We start from the raw sequence: 16,824 nt of genomic DNA on the forward strand, positions 1-16,824 counted from the left end.
AGTTGCCCAAGGCTGGGTCTCCTGAGTTTCCTTTCCTGACCAGTGAAGGAAGAAACTGGAAAGTCACTAGCTAGGGACCACAAGAAGATCTCCTCTTACCCTTTTGCGAAGGTGCGTGGGGGACACGCAAGTTCCCATTTCGGGCTTCCGGGAAGGTTTCGAGAGGCGTCGGTAGAGGGCGCCCCTAGAGAACCCCGTGGCTCGCCTCGCTGCCCGCGCCCGCGCCCGCGCCCGCGCCCGCGCCCGCGCCCGCGCCCGCGCCCGCGCCCGCGCCCGCGCCCGCGCCCGCGCCCGCGCCCGCGCCCGCGCCTGCGCCTGCCGGATTCACACGGAGGCCCGGAAGAGAGGGCGGTGTCCGGAAGGGAGGGCGGTGTCCGGAAGAGGGGGGCGGTCGGAGCCTCATTGGACGAGGGGCCTCCGCCTCACGGCCGGAGGCGGGGCTTCTCCGCGCTAAAAAGCGGAGCGCAGCGGGCACTCGAGTGTGCAGCGCTAGTCGCAGTTGGGGGAGCTTTTCCGACGCTTGCAAAGGTTCGCCGGGTCATGGTGCCAGCCTGACTGAGAAAAGGACGCTCCCGGGAGACGAATGAGGAACCACCTCCTCCTGCTGTTCAAGTACAGGGGCCTGGTCCGCAAAGGGAAGAAAAGCAAAAGACGAAAATGGCTAAATTCGTGATCCGCCCGGCCACCGCCGCCGACTGCAGTGACATCCTGCGTCTAATCAAGGTAGCGGGAGGCCTGGGCCCCTCCTGGGGCGGGAGGTGGGGAGCGGCTCAGGCAGGTCCCCCCTTTGTCTGCCAGCCACTTCCAGCCTTGGCCCGGCCGCTCCGGGCAGGATTCTGGGAGTGAATCTCCACCCCGCCCCGCCCACCCTGTTCCCTCTGAGCTGGTTAGGCCGGGGCCTCACTTAAAGTTTTCTTCTTCTCTTCTCCCTTTCTCCTATGTGCATCGCCCCAGGAACTGGCCAAATACGAATATATGGAAGAGCAAGTAATGTTAACTGAAAAAGGTAACGCAACTGTGGCAGGGCGGGGGAAGGGCGTCCGGTGCTTGTCATCTTCACCAAGGCCATCACTGTCTGTCCCTGCTGCCCCTTCTTGCAGATCTACTAGAGGATGGTTTCGGAGAGCACCCTTTCTACCACTGCCTGGTTGCAGAAGTGCCCAAGGAGCACCGGTCTCCGGAAGGTAACCACCCTTCCCTTCCAGAAGCCAAACACCGAGTGTTGTATAAAAACATAGTGTCTGTTGTGTAGAACCACTGACAACACAGGCCAAAGATACTTACTGAGCAATTGGCCAGAAATAATAGCGAGTGTCCAAACTACTGAGAAAAAAAAGTAGATGTGCTGCACATAATAGGGCAGGTTGAAAGAGCTGTTTAAGTAAGTATCAGTGCTGTGGAGACCCTGAAGAGTTTGAGCTGTTTAAGTAAGTATCAGAGTGCTGTGGAGACCCGGAAGAGTTAGGTATAATGTCGTTTGTTGTAATTCAGTTTCATAAATGGTTCTTGTTTGACCCTAACGTAACCTTTTTTTGTAATTGTGTTAAATCACATTTTTTTCTTTAATTTGTCCCAATCTTCAGGTTACAGTCTCTAGCTTCGCCATGTACATGGCCCTTCCGTGTACATGGATGGGCGGGGAGGTAACTAAAAGATCCTTTACACAATAAAGTAGATGATCATGATAAATGAGGTAAGGTCCTATTATCACACACTTAAAACACGGTAGATCAGAAACTCCAGTGTACTCACTTCCTGTGTTTGCTCAGGACTATAAAACGGCTAGAAAGTTTAATTTGAAACCTTTGCCTCCATTTGAAATTACAGACACCCTATAAGAGGGAGTCAGATTGTTTTGTTTTGTTTTGTTTTGTTTGCTGGTCCCTGTTGACTGGTCAGAAGACAGAGCTAAAAAGGGAAGTTGTTTGGGTGGGTGCTTCGTTTTTTTCTGAAGTCTCTTCCCCAAGCTAGAAGAAACGAACGGAAAATATACGGGATGAGGTACTTTTCAGAGGTATGTGGATGTTACATAATACCTGTTTCTGGGTACCTCTGCTTCTTCTGGCTTAAAACTGGGGAGAGCAAATTGAAGATATGCGAATTGGAAGGCAAGTTCTGAAATTAAACGTTACGCTTTTGGCCTGATGTCCTGACCTTAAGGAAGCAGAGTTTCTAAACTACAAATATTTATTATTCTGAACTGCCGTGTAAACCTGACTTATTCCCAAGTCAACATACCAATATATCGATAGGATGTGAATAATGTGTGTGTTTAGTTTTAAGACTATAGCAGTGTTGCTCTGGCAAGTAATGAAAGCATTCTCACTTCCTGAGTGTGAGATCCAGCAGATTGCAGAGTGGCCAGTCCACGATTTTAGCCTCGCTTCAGCTAGCTCTAATGTGTGCTTTTTGCAAATACATGTTCTCAGAACAGTGAGATCATCCAACAGTGGCCTGGACTGCACTAGCATAAAAATGAGGAAACAGTCCAGTTCAGTGGCTACTTATTTCTATAATACATGCATGTATATTTTTAAAAACCTATGATAGGCTTCTGATTTTGCAGCTACAGCTTTTATGGGTTGCTTTTTGTCCACATCTCATGTGATCCTCTTATTACAGGACACAGTGTTGTTGGTTTCGCCATGTACTACTTTACCTATGACCCGTGGATTGGCAAACTGTTGTATCTTGAGGACTTCTTCGTAATGAGTGACTATAGAGGTATGGCTCTGTTAAGAGGGGGGCGCTCTAAAGAGAAATCAGGTCTTCAAGTCCTAAAGATGACTTTGTAAATGGTACTTCTCTTTCTTTTAGGCTTTGGCATAGGATCAGAAATTCTGAAGAACCTAAGCCAGGTATGTGTTGGTTTTGGTTTCTGAATCCGTAAGGGTTACTGAATTATTTTAATGACTGATTCCGATTCGGGTCTTGGCAAGCAGGTGAAATGTCACTGAGTTTGTTTTGCTGTCTCTTTAACAGGTTGCCATGAAATGTCGCTGCAGCAGCATGCACTTCTTGGTAGCCGAATGGAATGAACCATCTATCAACTTCTACAAAAGAAGAGGTGCTTCTGATCTGTCCAGCGAAGAGGGATGGAGACTCTTCAAGATCGACAAGGAGTATTTGCTAAAGATGGCAGCAGAGGAGTGAGGAGTGCTGGTGCAGAAAAATGACAGCTTCCATTCTATTTTAGATTAAATTCTCAACTGATCTTGCTTTCTATCCTGTTTGTAGTCGAATAATAGAATGAACACCCATTCCAAAGCTTTATTACCAGTGGCGTTGTTGCATGTTTGAAATGCGGTCTGTTTAAGATGGCAGTCTTGTATGCAGTTTGGAGTCAGATTTCTCCTTGAACATCTTTCGATAAACAGCAAGGTGGTGTGATCTTAATGTATATGAAAAAAACTTCATTCTTGTGAGTCATTTAAATGTGTACAATGTACACACTGGTACTTAGAGTTTCTGTTTTGATTCTTTTATAATAAACTACCCTTTGATTTAATCGGTATAAGCATTTTTACGAATCTTTCTCTTGACGTTTTTCTTGCTGTTGAATGCAAAATAAAAATGGCTAAGAAACCTAACTTTACAGTTGTTTAAAAACAGTTTTTAACCCAATTTAAAATGGTCACAAGCTGTTCTCAGAGTCTGGAAGGAAGCCAGTTGAATTTCATGGTTTTATAGGCAGCAGCATGTAAAATGACTTTACACTGGTAACACTACATTTGACCTGACAGATTTTTCAAGAGCTGAGAAACCAGGTTAGAAAGCGAGCCCACAACAAGCAAGCCCTTTTGTTACCCAAATAAAAGGTGGAGATGGGACTGGGAGTGTAGGGGGACACATGCACATTGCCCGCAGCAACCTCCTCCCACACAAAATGCTACTCTGAGGGGAAAAGGGATCACTTTGCTAATCAGGAGGGAACCAACAATTTTACAGGGACTGCAAACAAAAAGGCTGGAGGTGGATGCAGGTACCAACCAGGGAAATTATCTGGAGGGCCAGTCTGTGATACTGTGGGAACAAAGGGCTTTTTTGTGGACAATTTGCTTAAAACCACAGGTGGTGGTTGGGGGGGGGGTAAACAAAAGCTTTCTCCAGGAATGAAAATGAAACTACCAAGAGCCATGAGGAAGAGACAGTCTTAGATAAATATTACCCCCTTTTATTACTCCTTACATGGAGCTAAACTAAACCCAGCAAGTCCCCTAATAATGGAGATGGTAGTTGATAAGAACCACTGTGCTGATTTCCAAGATGAACGTTTTCCAAGTCCTCAGATAACCTGAAAAACAATGCTCTGTATCTTCTTTCTGGGTGCTCCAGGAAAGAAATCCCGGGCTCCTCAGTCAAAGGGGGGTTTTGCCCTGCACCCCGTTTTAAGTCTGTTCTGGCTTCTAAATTAAAAGGCAGCCATATAAACAATGGGATCCTGCACTATACCGAACACAGGAGAGCTCCAGGATTTACTGGTGGCGCAGACAGCTTGCTATGAAAGCAAGTTTCCAGAGTCCACTCTCAGGCAGGGTCCTGCTAGGATGCTAACTGGCAGAGAGAAGCTCGCAAGCATAAAAAGGGTTAACTAAACACAAAGAGCCTTGTGGGAAAAGAAGACATTTTGAAAAGTGTTTTGGAAAGTGGGCCTCTTTGAGGAAAACAACTACATGCTGACCGTGGTTAAATATGTGAATAAATTAGATTAACCAAGCGAGTTACAATATAACTCTTTGTTTTCTCATTCTTCTTAGAGTTTAGCCCTAAAAATACAGTGCTGTCACCCGAAAGCTTTGATGAAGGTTGTGTCCACTCTAAAGAAGTCCCTTAAGTTTAAAATTTAGAAGCTGAGGGGCACCTGGGTGGCTCAGTTGGTTGAGTGTCATGATCTCCATGGCTTCTGGGCTCAAGCACCCTACCAGGCTCTGCATGGACAGCACAGAGCCTGCTTGGGATTCTCTCTCTGTCTCCCTCTGCCCCTGTCCCCCACTCACGCTCCCTCTCTCTCGCGCTAAAATAAAACTAAAGAAAAATTAAAAGCTGAAACACCACAGCATCAGCCCACTGAATGTTTAACTCGATTACAAAGGCACCTCTTTAAAAACTAAACTTTAAAACCAATCTGTAAAGTTTGAAATCACCAGGCAGGTAAGAAAACATGTTCTGGGAAATTTTATTAAAGGAAATAACAACCAATGATAAACCTGGAAAATGGGGAGAAAGACAGCTTTCTGTAAAGATAACTTTAAAATTACTATTTTACTAAAACACTCTGCCTGACATAATCCCTTGAGGAGAATAGTATTTCGGACTAAGGACTTGCCAATTACTATATTACATAGGATATTTCAGGGTTTTTCTGTGTGGTTGGTTTTTTTTTTTTTTTAAACAACTGCTATGGGGGCGCCTGGGTGGCTCACTTGGTTGAGTGAACGACTCATGATCTCGCGGTCCGTGAGTTCGAGCCCCACGTCAGGATCTGTGCTGACAGCTCAGAGCCTGGAGCCTGTTTCAGATTCTGTGCCTCCCTCTCTCTGCCCCTCCCCCATTCATGCTCTGTCTCTCTCTGTCTCAAAAATAAATAAACGTTAAAAAAAATAAAAAAAAACCCCTGCTATGTGCTAAGTGTATTACATTCCTTAAAAACGTATAAAATCAAAATTTCTGATACGATTAAAAGCGGAAGTAGCTGGGTTTGTCCGTGTATAGGCTTATGACATCCTGCTACTGACCCAAGTAGAGTAGAGCCATGGTCCGTCATTATCCAAACCACAGCCCAAGATCATCAGCTGCCTAGCTTCCAGGGAATAGCCTTTCTAGGGAAAGGAAGTAGTCCTTTCCACAAAAAGGCAGAAGCAACAATTCAGAAGAGGCCGAATGACTCATTAATGCCTTATGCCCACTCTGCCCCATCCTGTGAGTCTCCTTTCCACTGGGTCTCCAGCGAGGCCTAGAATGGATGACACCAATGTTCTAGGAGGCAAGCGAACGCTCAGCAGCAACCAATGGGGCTGGCCCAGCTCTGAGAAAGCAGCCACCGTCTCCCGCTGGGAGCAGCAGCTTTCTCCCTGACTACGGCAGCCTTGGCCTCCCATTCAGAGTCTGCAGGTGGCCGTGTCTGCTCCTAGAGTTGTTTGCTCCACTGGCTGCATCTTCGTTTTCTTGTTTTATCATCTCTTCCTGTGCATTGCCACCTCTGGGTGACCCTGTGCATTATTCTCATCCCTTTTCCGTGTACTGCCCATCTAGGCTTCACGCCAATCAGCTGTTACCCAGCTCACACTGACAGTCCCACACCCTTACTGAACATCCCATCCGTCCTCACTGTGTTTGTTGCCCCACCTAACGCCACCAAATGCCCTTCCTCATAATGTTCGCCCAGCACCCCATTCTCCCATCCCCTCTTTCTTGTGGCTTGCACCTGCCCAAGAAATGTTTTAGTAGTTTCCAGAGGGTTATCAACATCATAATTAACGAGGAGGTTTTGGGGGTGATTGTGGAGTTCGTGGGGTCCGGAGCCAACGGCCAAGAAAGAATTCTTGAAGACGTCTTTGATGCAAAAAGGTGATTTTATTAAAGCACGGGGACAGGACCCGTGGGCAGAAAGAGGCACTGGTTATATACTACGGAGTTGGGGGCGGTAAAGTCCAGGGGAAGTTTCCAGTGAGATTTTCACATGCTAAAGACTCACAGGATACTGGAGGCCTAGCTATTGTCAAGCTAAGGTTGTTTTTCCCTCTAGCAAAGCATTAGCATTAAGACAGGAGGGAGTTCCTGGAGAAACGTTTTACCCTGCCAGCCTCAAGCATTTGTCAATGGGCTGCAGGTTATAAGGAAATTTAGTTCTATCTGCCATTTCCTTCTGCCTTTGTTTCCCCGCAGCACTTTGGAGGGGTGATGGAGACTCAGGTCCCACAGGACTATGATCTCCATCAGTTAACCATTTGTTTTTCCCCTTTCCTTTGTTCTTGGGCAGCCAGGAGTGCCCCAGAATATCACACAATCACACATATCCCACCTGGGGGTGGGGGTGTTTGTGGCCTGTCAGTTTGCCTTCTGCTCCCTCATCAGTTAATAATAAGAGCTAACCTTTAGTTAAGTACTCACCAGGAACCAGGCATTACATGTAGCACTCTGTGTACATCTAATCCTCACAAACACATTGCAGAGGGAAGTACCATTAATAGTTTCTTCTACTAATGAGAAACCAAACCTCTGAGAGGCTAAGTTGCCTAAGGCCACCCAACTAGGCCTGGAGATCAAACTCCGGAGACCAAATTTCTCAAACCCCTGGGGGTTCACCGCCATACTCTCAAACCAGCTCATATTCTAAGAATGATTGAATTTGGTGTTTCTTTTGGACTATAAAGATTAATCAGTATAAGCATTTTCTAGAGCATCAAAATCAGTAGTTCTCAGTATTGGCTGCACCTTAGAATGGCCTAGAAAGCTTTTAAGAAGTACTAATGCCTCACCCTGAAAAACTCCTAATTTAATTGTATTTGCATGTGCATTTCAAAGGGAAGCCAGGGCTGAGAGCCGCTGGTCTAGATAATCAATCACCTTGTAACTGAATCCTAGTTGCGGTGTGAGTGCAGCCATTTCGGTTTGTGTTCGTGTTGCTCACTTTTCACACCATGTCATTAACAAAGACCACGTCCCAGCACACAGCATAAAGGAGAGCCTTCTAGAGAGTTATTAGAGAGACATCACCACACAATTGCGTCACCCAAGTGCATACAGTGCTGAAACCAAAAACATCCACCCCAGCCATCAGTACTGTGTCCCTTTGCAAGCAACAACTCAATTTGAGCAAAATATCTTCCCTCATATTAATTCAGTGTCATTCATTTGAATTGTATTTGGTCATTTTGTTTAGATTTTATTTGTAAATGTATGTTGGTTTTACAGTTGTATAGGAGCTGTGAATATGAAGTATTCACATCTAGTTATATGTCTACAGTAAGTAAGATAAGTAATTTCAGTCACCACTGGGGGTTTGTGAGAATGCTTTCCTCTAAAAGGGGTCTGTATGAAGCTTGAGAAACACTGCCATAACCTTAATACAAAACTGCCTGCCTCTGTGCGGCTAAAAAACAAGAGAGCCAAAGGTGTCAGAAATAAAACTTTACCAACTGGGCCCCGACTGGAGCAGATTCTGGTTTGAGTTTTTGGCAAGAAAATTTCATAGATGACTTTTTTCTCCCATCAAGACACATATAATGTCTAGCCGTTGCTTTCTGTTATGTTGGCAGCCATTAATATCAACACCTGCTAGGTCCACTGATTCGTTAGTTGTTGGTGATATTCTATTTCTTCAGTTATTATAAAATATTTCTATAAGAAGAACGCTCTCCCATCTTGTAGTTCATTGCCATGGAATACAGTTCACCCAACAGAGGCAGGATAAATATTGGATTCTTCCCATTTATTTACTACTTTTCAAAACAATGAATTGGCTTCCCCATCATCTTCCACTTAGGCTCTCCTCCACCCCCACCAAGTATCATTATTAACTCATGGGCTTTAAACATTTCCTGTGTCTTAATTCATTGTTCTTATTTTTTTCATATTGAAGCTCACATTGCCCTGATTGTCCAGGGAGAGCTTCTTCAAGTTGGCTTCGTGGCCCTTTGGACATGACCTCAGAAGATTTTGTTAGTGTCCTCGCTTTTGAGATGTCCCAGGTGCATCTTGTACATTTTTTGCGCCAGATGTGACATCAACAGCTAGGAAATTCTGAGCATCAGGGGTTCCTAGAGAAGCGACATTTATTGGGAGCAAGTGTGTTCTCTGCTGTTTCGGTAGTGACAGGGGCACAGCAGGGGGAGCCTTTTAAAGAGGGGCTGAGGATGGAGGCATTCACTTCCGGCTTAGCTCAGAGAGACTTGCCAGCTGTGGACAGGGCTGTCTTCTTCCACCCCGTTGCTTACGCTGCTTTCTTTCATCCAGTCAATCGATAACAACAACCAAAGTGATTTCAGAGGCAGTTTGGGTCTGGTGGAGAGAACACTCCTTTGGAGTCAAAGGCAACTGAATTAGATCCTGGCTTTTCTTCATATCAGTTGCTATTCATAAATGAGATTAAGAATATGGACTGCGGGGCGCCTGGGTGGCTCAGTTGGTTAAGCGTCCGACTTCAGCCAGGTCACGATCTCGCGGTCCGTGAGTTCGAGCCCCGCATCGGGCTCTGGGCTGATGGCTCGGAGCCCGGAGCCTGTTTCCGATTCTGTGTCTCCCTCTCTCTCTGCCCCTCCCCCGTTCATGCTCTGTCTCTCTCTGTCCCAAAAATAAATAAAAAACGTTGAAAAAAAATTTTTAAAAAAAGAATATGGACTGCAGGATGTATATTATTAATATATCCTATGTGATCGACTTATCGTAACCTATGTGGAGCGTTTACTATGGCCCAGATGCCGTGATTCTGTGACTTCATTAATCTTCATGACATCAGTGTAGCATATTTGAAGGGTGGCAAGATACGCCACCCCAAAATATGCCACTTTGGCATAAGGATTACTTTGAGCTAAAGGCGCTTGAAAAACAGCAGATGCAAGAAGGGCGGTCTTATCTGCCCTCTTCTTTCTGAAAACAGGAGATGAAACTCCCATGTGCAAAGATGCCCACCCGTACCAGGAGAAAAGAAACATGCTTCCTTAGGGAGTCAAAGCCAGGATTCTGTACAAACAGAGTTCATCAAAATAATCCTTCTCTTCCTTTGGCCTCCCCGGATATTTTAGTTGCTTTTCCACAATTGGAACTCTCTTCGTTCAATCTAGTGTAAAAGCACTTGGGTTTTACCATTTCTTTGGATCTTCGTTTCCTTACAAGGGCTCCCATGTCACATAAAATTTAGATTAAATAAATGTATATGCTTTTCTCCTGTTAATCTGTTTTACGTTAATGAAATTCTCAAGCCCAGCCAAAGACCCCGTGAGGATCAAGTTTTGCCTCCCCTACATATTCCAGACCTGTGCTAGTAACCCCGCTGGGGGTGGGGGTGGGGGTGGGGGCCTTGATTTGTACAAGTGGCTGATTAACATGGTGTAAATACTTCCACCGAGACTGATTTGAAGCTACCAATGGTTTTAACTGGCTTGCAAAATTCCTGAATATTTAACAAGAGGCTCTCCCAAGCGAGTTCCAGCCTGCTTCTGCACACCACTGAATCAGGCCCACTTTAAAGATGAGGAAACGGAGGCTGACAGAGGTTGAGCAAGTTGGATTCACTCTGGGCGTGCAGGTCTGGGCTGTCAACCAGGTTTGTGGCTCCACACTCCGCACGCATGCGCCTTCTCTACCACACGCTTGCCCCTTCTCTGAGCCCTTGACCACACTCTTTGGCCTCAGATTTACTTATTTCTTTATGCTTTTGACATAACAGTGTGAACAAAAACGTTTACCTCCTTGACTGTTAACATTCCGGGAGAACGGACCATATCCCAGAATCTTTATATCCTCGGGGCCTTATTGCATGCATGGCACACTGTGGGCACTTAATAAAACCATTTATTTCATTAAATAAATGAAATAAACCAGCCCCAGACTTACTTTTTAAAAATGTTTAAGTTATTTTTGAGAAAGAAAGGGCGCGCACAAGCTGTGGAGGGGCAGAGAGAGACAGAGAGAGAGAGAGAGAGAGAGAGAATCCCAAGCAGGCTCCGCCAGGTCAGCACAGAGCCTTATTTGGGGCTCAGTCTCACAAACTAGGAGATAATGACCCGCGTGGAAATCAAGAGACACTTTAACGGACTCAGCCACCCAGGTGCCCCCCAGCCCCAGTTTTAGAAGGAAAGGGAGAATCAACTCTAATGTTACTCTTGTAATAGGCACCCATTCTGAAAGTCACAATTTAATTGGAAACAAAAAGAAAGCTCATAATTATAGAGCACTTTTAATCCTTAAAACAAAGCCATCGTTTGTGCATGAGGAAGGCAGGGTGTAGGGGTGAAGAAATTTATTCACTGTTTTTACAACCAAAAGGCAATGGGGTTGAGATTTGAACTGGGCAGCCAGGCTCCAGTACATCTCACAAACCACAACTCACTGTCTAGTGTCATCATACATGGTGGCCTTTGGTCATTATGACTGCTGGTGCGTTGGGGCTAAGACTGTTTCTTTGCCACCTGGAAAGGGTCTTGCTTGTGCCTAGATTAGGTGTGGAAGAACCAGGGGGAAGGTGGGCTTCCTATCAACTGCCCCCTGCCTCAACACTTCTCAGCCAGCCCTGCAAGAAAATTCAACTTTTCCACAGAAGACCAGCTTTAAGACAAGGCAAGTGGTTCAAGAACCATCCTATTTCACTTTTTCTTCCTCAAATTACACGTGAGTTCTGTTACTAGAAACAAAAATGTGCTCTCCTAAATTTTCCACACAGGCCTCCAAGGAGTTGAAAAACAAAAATCATTTTCCAGTTTCTCTGGCTTCAAGCCTGATTCCAGGACGTGATCCAACACTAATCACCATCCAAATGCCTGTCAGCAAGACAGTCGCTATGTACTCTGGCATATAGTACTGAGGCAGTCTTGTGCAATGTTGTTAAAGCATTATGTTATAATTATACTCCAGCCTTGTTTCCTGCACATCTCGCAGATGCTTATCCACCAACGGGGTGTTAGCTGACAACCACTCTAAACAAGCCTGGACAAAAGAAATAATAGCGGTAACCCCGAGGAACTTCTGAAAGAATATGTAAGTAATGTTCCAGAATGTTCGGCCAGCTCAATAGTCTCTTACAGGCAAGTCACATGTCACACAGCATTTCTACCTTCGCCTATTCTGCCTTTGACTTCTCTGTGCCCTCTCCTGTCTCGGCCAGAACAATGTCACTTAACTCTTCCTCATCCTAAAACATGTCAACTTAAAACGTGGAACACTGGGAGAAATTCTTACAACCCTTCAGCCTCAGAACCCAACACTGCTTAACCTCCCAGAGAAGCTAAAATGCTTTCAGGAGTGGCATACGCATGCTGTTTGTTAGAACTGCTAAAGGGGAGTGGGGGGGGGGGGGTACCAAGCAGCTGTTTTATTGCTCCTCCCCTGGGACGGGAGGAAAAGGGTTATGCCAGCGCCATAACACTCGTGGTCACCAACACTGCGGTGTTGCTCCAGACCCGAAGGAACTTTGGGGAAGCGTGCCCACTGATATCCAGGGAAGTGGTGAAGAGAAAGATCCTGAGGGAAGAATCTAGGTGGTGGTGGTGTATGGCTTACATTCTTGTTCCTGTTTTAAGAGGTTTCCAAGCAGGTTTTAATTAACCTTCAGCTGAAACTTGCTAAACAGGTTTTGCAACCCAGGTTATTGTGCTAGTATTTTTCCGGGTGTATTGTCCTAGGTTCGAATTTCATGAAGTTTACTACTCTGACTACAACTGAATGGGAAAAAGCACAGCGTACATTTTCAAACCTGGATATTTCCTGGTAATGACTTGTAGGAAGTGATATCTTCATGGGATCTGGACCAAAAAAGGAAGTGAAAATTTTAAAGTCGACATTTACAAGTGATAAGAAAAAAAACAAAAAATGTGTAAGAATATGCCTTTCTTCAAATGAAATATACACAATCTTTTGGTTCAAATGATAATTATTTGAGATTTAGCTTTTAAACCCGTAGATTTCATATACTCCAAATGAGGCCGGAGGGATGGGAGGCTAGGGAGACAAGACAAGTTGACCAAAGTAGGGCCATTTTGGTTTTAGGCTGATGCTTAACCTAAAAGTCAGCAGGTCATGAAAAGACTCACAAGATCTGACTCATGGAAGACCACAAGACCCCACTCCTTGTGGCAGTAAAAGCACACAGGCTGGGCATGCTTCTGCTTCTTCTTCTTCTTCTTCTTCTTCTTCTTCTTCTTCTTCTTCTTCTTCTTCTTCTTTTTAAAGTAGGCTCCATGCCCAACATGGGGCTTGAATTCACAACCCCAACATCAAGAGTCACATGCTCTACAGACTGAGCCAGCCAGGTGCCCTAGGCTGGACATTCTTAAAATTACTCCCTATGCATAATTCCACAACCCTAAGACAATGGAGAAACTAACCACCCAATTGTAAGTGATAAACCCAAAGTTAAAGAGTAAGCCCGTCTCTCCATGGTTAGCTAACTTAAAAAAAATTAATAAAACCCCTTGGTAGAGGCAAAGGGGAGTCCTTTTCTCATCTGGGAGGAGAGACTGCTGCTTTGTCTGTGAGGCAACCCCTTTCTTACTTCTATACTTTATAATTTGTCCCTTGCTCTAAATGGCTTGCTCTTGAATTCTTTCCAGGCAAAGCCAAGAACCCTCTTGGCGACGGGCCTGAAGTCCTCGGCATCACAACCCCTAAGAGACAAATTCAGAATAGTTTCTGTTTCTTTCTGGTCTGCATTTCAGAGACTAAAGTACCACATGATCTTTCTGCAACAATAACCACTGAATAATAATCACTCTGTCCTCAAAGAGCCACTGAGAAGAGTGGGCTTTGAGGAACCTTAGAAATCATCAAAAGACATAGGATGCTGCCCCAGGGGCCTCCTTCCCAGAGCCCTTAGAGTAATCTCTTGACATTATCTCTGATAAATCACTCCCTATAGTCTTTTACACAAGCCTCTGCCTCAAGCACTGAGGAGTCATCTAGTTCAGGGCCTTCAAACAGAATCATTTGCTACTTGAGGTTTTTGAGAATTTTTCAGGAGACTGAGTTTTAGGAACTTGGTTTCCAAACCTCAAATTCCATATACTCTTTCTGGAAATTATCTCCTGACAATGCACCTGAGGTGAAGAGATCAGTCTTGGCTCCCCTTGCCTATCTCCAGTTCCATAATTGCCCTTCTCCCACTTGACAAAAAAAAAAAAAAAAAAAAAGGTGTATCCCTCATCCACCTTGTATCCTAGCACAGTGTGCTACCTTAAAGTCTAAAAACCGGGGCGCCTGGGTGGTTCAGTCGGTTAAGCGGCCGACTTCGGCTCAGGTCATGATCTCGTGGTCCGTGAGTTCAAGCCCCGCGTCGGGCTCTGTGCTGACAGCTCAGAGCCCAGAGCCTGTTTCAGATTCTGTGTCTCCCTCTCTCTGACCCTCCCCCATTCATGCTCTGTCTCTCTCTCTGTCTCAAAAATAAATAAACGTTAAAAAATTTTTTTTTTAAAATTAAGTCTAAAAACCTCTGGGCACCAAAGCAAAGAATAATTCAGCAATGTATAGCTCCAAAGGGAAGAGCTCCTTAAGAGTAATGCCAGTGTGGGGGAGGAAAAGTAATTTTCATTCTATCCTTCTAGGTTCTTGGTTGAGACTCCCTGGAATAAAAGATTAACAGGAGAAAAACAAACATTTTTAATAACATGTTTACCTCCTGTGTACATGGGAAAACCCAAGATAAATGAGTAACTCCCCGAAATGACCACCTTAAACACCATCTCCAGCTAAAGACAAAAGAAAATGCTGGGGGAGGGCAGTTGTGGGAGACTATCAGGCCAAGCCTGGAAACAAAGGCATAGTTGTTAGGCAGGTTTCTCCCTGCCTTTCCCATTGATTAGAGTTCCTAGAGATTTATAGTCATCCTTCACTTCATGGGAGAGAGAGAGAGAGAGAGAGAGAGAGAGAGAGAGACGCTCTTACAAATGGAGATTTCTCTTATACATGTAAATGTCTCTTACAAAAGGTTAATTTCTAGTCAGTTTTCAGAGCTTCTCCTGTGTCTGATGTTTCTTAAAAAATAACCAGCTCAAGATAATCTTTATGTCAAAGAGACATATTTTGGAGTGACATAGTCTGCTCCCCTTCACCAGATTCTCAGATTGCTTAGGGGCACAAAACAAGTTTTCTTTCAAACTCCACAAACAGTCCCCTAAGCAAGCCCATTCAAAGATTCTCTCTTGGTAGAGATGTCACTGTGCAATACAGAAACTACTGGTTAAAGAGCATCAGAAGTCACTCAGCTAGTGGGTAACCACACATTCCATGAAGAGATTGCCCAAGGATTTTATCAGGATTGTTAATTACCACCCAGAAGAGACTGCAGATTACATCAGACATAAAAGACATAAAAGTTCTATCCCAGACCAGATTTAGGACAATTTTCTCAAGATCTAAAAAAAAAATTTATAGGAATTGCAACTTATTTTATCCAGGTGACAAAATGCTTTATCTAATCATTAGAAGTGAGATAATATTTCATGTTTATTTCTCTTTTTAAATGTTTTTTTAATGTTCATTTATCGTTGAGAGACAGAGAGACACAGAGCATGAGCATGGGAGGGGAAGTGAGAGGGGGAGACACAGAATCTGAAACAGGCTCCAGGCTCTGAGCTGTCAGCACAGAGTCCGACACGGGGCTCATACCCACAAACCACGAGATCATGACCTGAGACGAAGTCAGAACTCAAGCAACTGAGCCACACAGGTGCCCCATTTCATGTTTATTTCAAGTGAAAAAATGAAGTGAGATTTTCTTCGAAGATTTGCATTCCCTTTCACCTAATTAACTCTATTCCTCCTCAACTCTAGGCTTAAAATGTCACTGCCTCAGGGAAGCCCTCCCAGACCACACACCCACCTCTTATTATACATTCCTCTAACAACTCCTTACTTGCACTCTTCCCAGTTGTGTTTGTGCAACCCTTTAAGATCTGTCTCCTCTATTAGAGCACAAGCTGCACAAAGGCAAGAATCTGGTCAGTTACAGGGCCATCATTCCTTGGTGAGCAGGGAGAGGGCTAACATTTTGCACAATTCTTTAAAAGTTAGTTTCCCTAATAAGTTTGACAGTGAGGATTGGCTTTGCCATGAAGTTAACAGAGCGTCACTTTCCATTACTTGAATGAGCTAAATAAGCTGTGCCAAGATCGTGAAACAATAAAAATAGATTTAAAGTATGTGTGTAATGTATACTATATCAGAAATCATATTGTTTGCCATTGTTTAATCTATGTGCTTACAAACATAAGATGTCAATTTGAAATCTGCAAGGGAAAGTTTAAAAATTAAATTTTTAAAAGACCAAATATGCGAGGCAATACATAGTTGTTCAAAAATTATTTAGGGCATGCAAGGGCAGAAATGCTTGAACAAAACTGAAATAGTAGCATCACTGCATTAACGCAGGACTCCCATTTCTACCGTTCCTCGGTGGCTATCCGTCAGCATCTACTTGAATATATGTGATAATAGGGAAATGACCTACACAGTAGCTCAAAGGATTGCTGGAAAGCTCCATTTGTGAAAAATTTCAGCTAGCCTGGGGTCCAAAGCTGTCTCTTTGTTATTGTACTTGCCCAATGGTAGCCTTAATCCTGCCCACTGGAGTAGGCTTTTGATGATTCCAAGACAGATGCATCAGATATTCAGGCCTTCAATCATTCTTTATTAAATATAATTTCTAGGCAGGGGACCATCCGTCTTTGAAGATCTGGGTTTTCCTTTGCCTAATGAACTTTTCCTCTTCCTCGGCAGTCAGCTCAAATGTCATTTCCAGAACCTCCAAGCAATGTGTCCACTTTGTACACAGGGAAAAGGAGAAGGCAGAGGGTAAAATACCCAGCCTGTCCTCCTATAGCTTGGCCTTCTTCTTCTTCCTCTTCTTCTTCCTCCTCCTCCTCCTCCTCCTCCTCCTCCTCCTCCTCCTCCTCCTCCTCCTCCTCCTCCTCCTCCTCCTCCTCTTCTTCTTCTTCTTCTTCTTCTTCTTCTTCTTCTTCTTCTTCTTCTTCTTCTTCTTCTTCTTTTAATTCTGAAGAAAACCATCGCTGAGCACTTCCACCTACTCTTCGTTTGCCGGGATGTGTCACATGGTAAACTTCAGCCGCCTAGGAGGCTGGAAATTCTAGCATTTTGCTCTCCAGTTACTCTTGTAGA

General features: G+C 44.5%; 1 protein-coding gene across 1 annotated transcript; it reads left to right on the forward strand.

The window, feature by feature from the left end:
* Positions 1 to 465: 465 nt before the first annotated feature.
* SAT1 (spermidine/spermine N1-acetyltransferase 1) lies at positions 466 to 3,590 on the forward strand. The gene is made up of 6 exons (XM_058712849.1): positions 466 to 723; positions 955 to 1,006; positions 1,101 to 1,184; positions 2,623 to 2,724; positions 2,818 to 2,858; positions 2,983 to 3,590. The coding sequence occupies exons 1-6, from the start codon at positions 658 to 660 to the stop codon at positions 3,151 to 3,153; spliced, it is 516 nt and encodes a 171-aa protein (XP_058568832.1). The 5' UTR covers positions 466 to 657; the 3' UTR covers positions 3,154 to 3,590.
* The last annotated feature ends 13,234 nt before the right edge of the window (positions 3,591 to 16,824 follow it).

The sequence above is a fragment of the Neofelis nebulosa genome, chromosome X, assembly GCF_028018385.1.
Source record: "Neofelis nebulosa isolate mNeoNeb1 chromosome X, mNeoNeb1.pri, whole genome shotgun sequence".
Classification (NCBI taxonomy): Eukaryota; Metazoa; Chordata; class Mammalia; order Carnivora; family Felidae; genus Neofelis; species Neofelis nebulosa.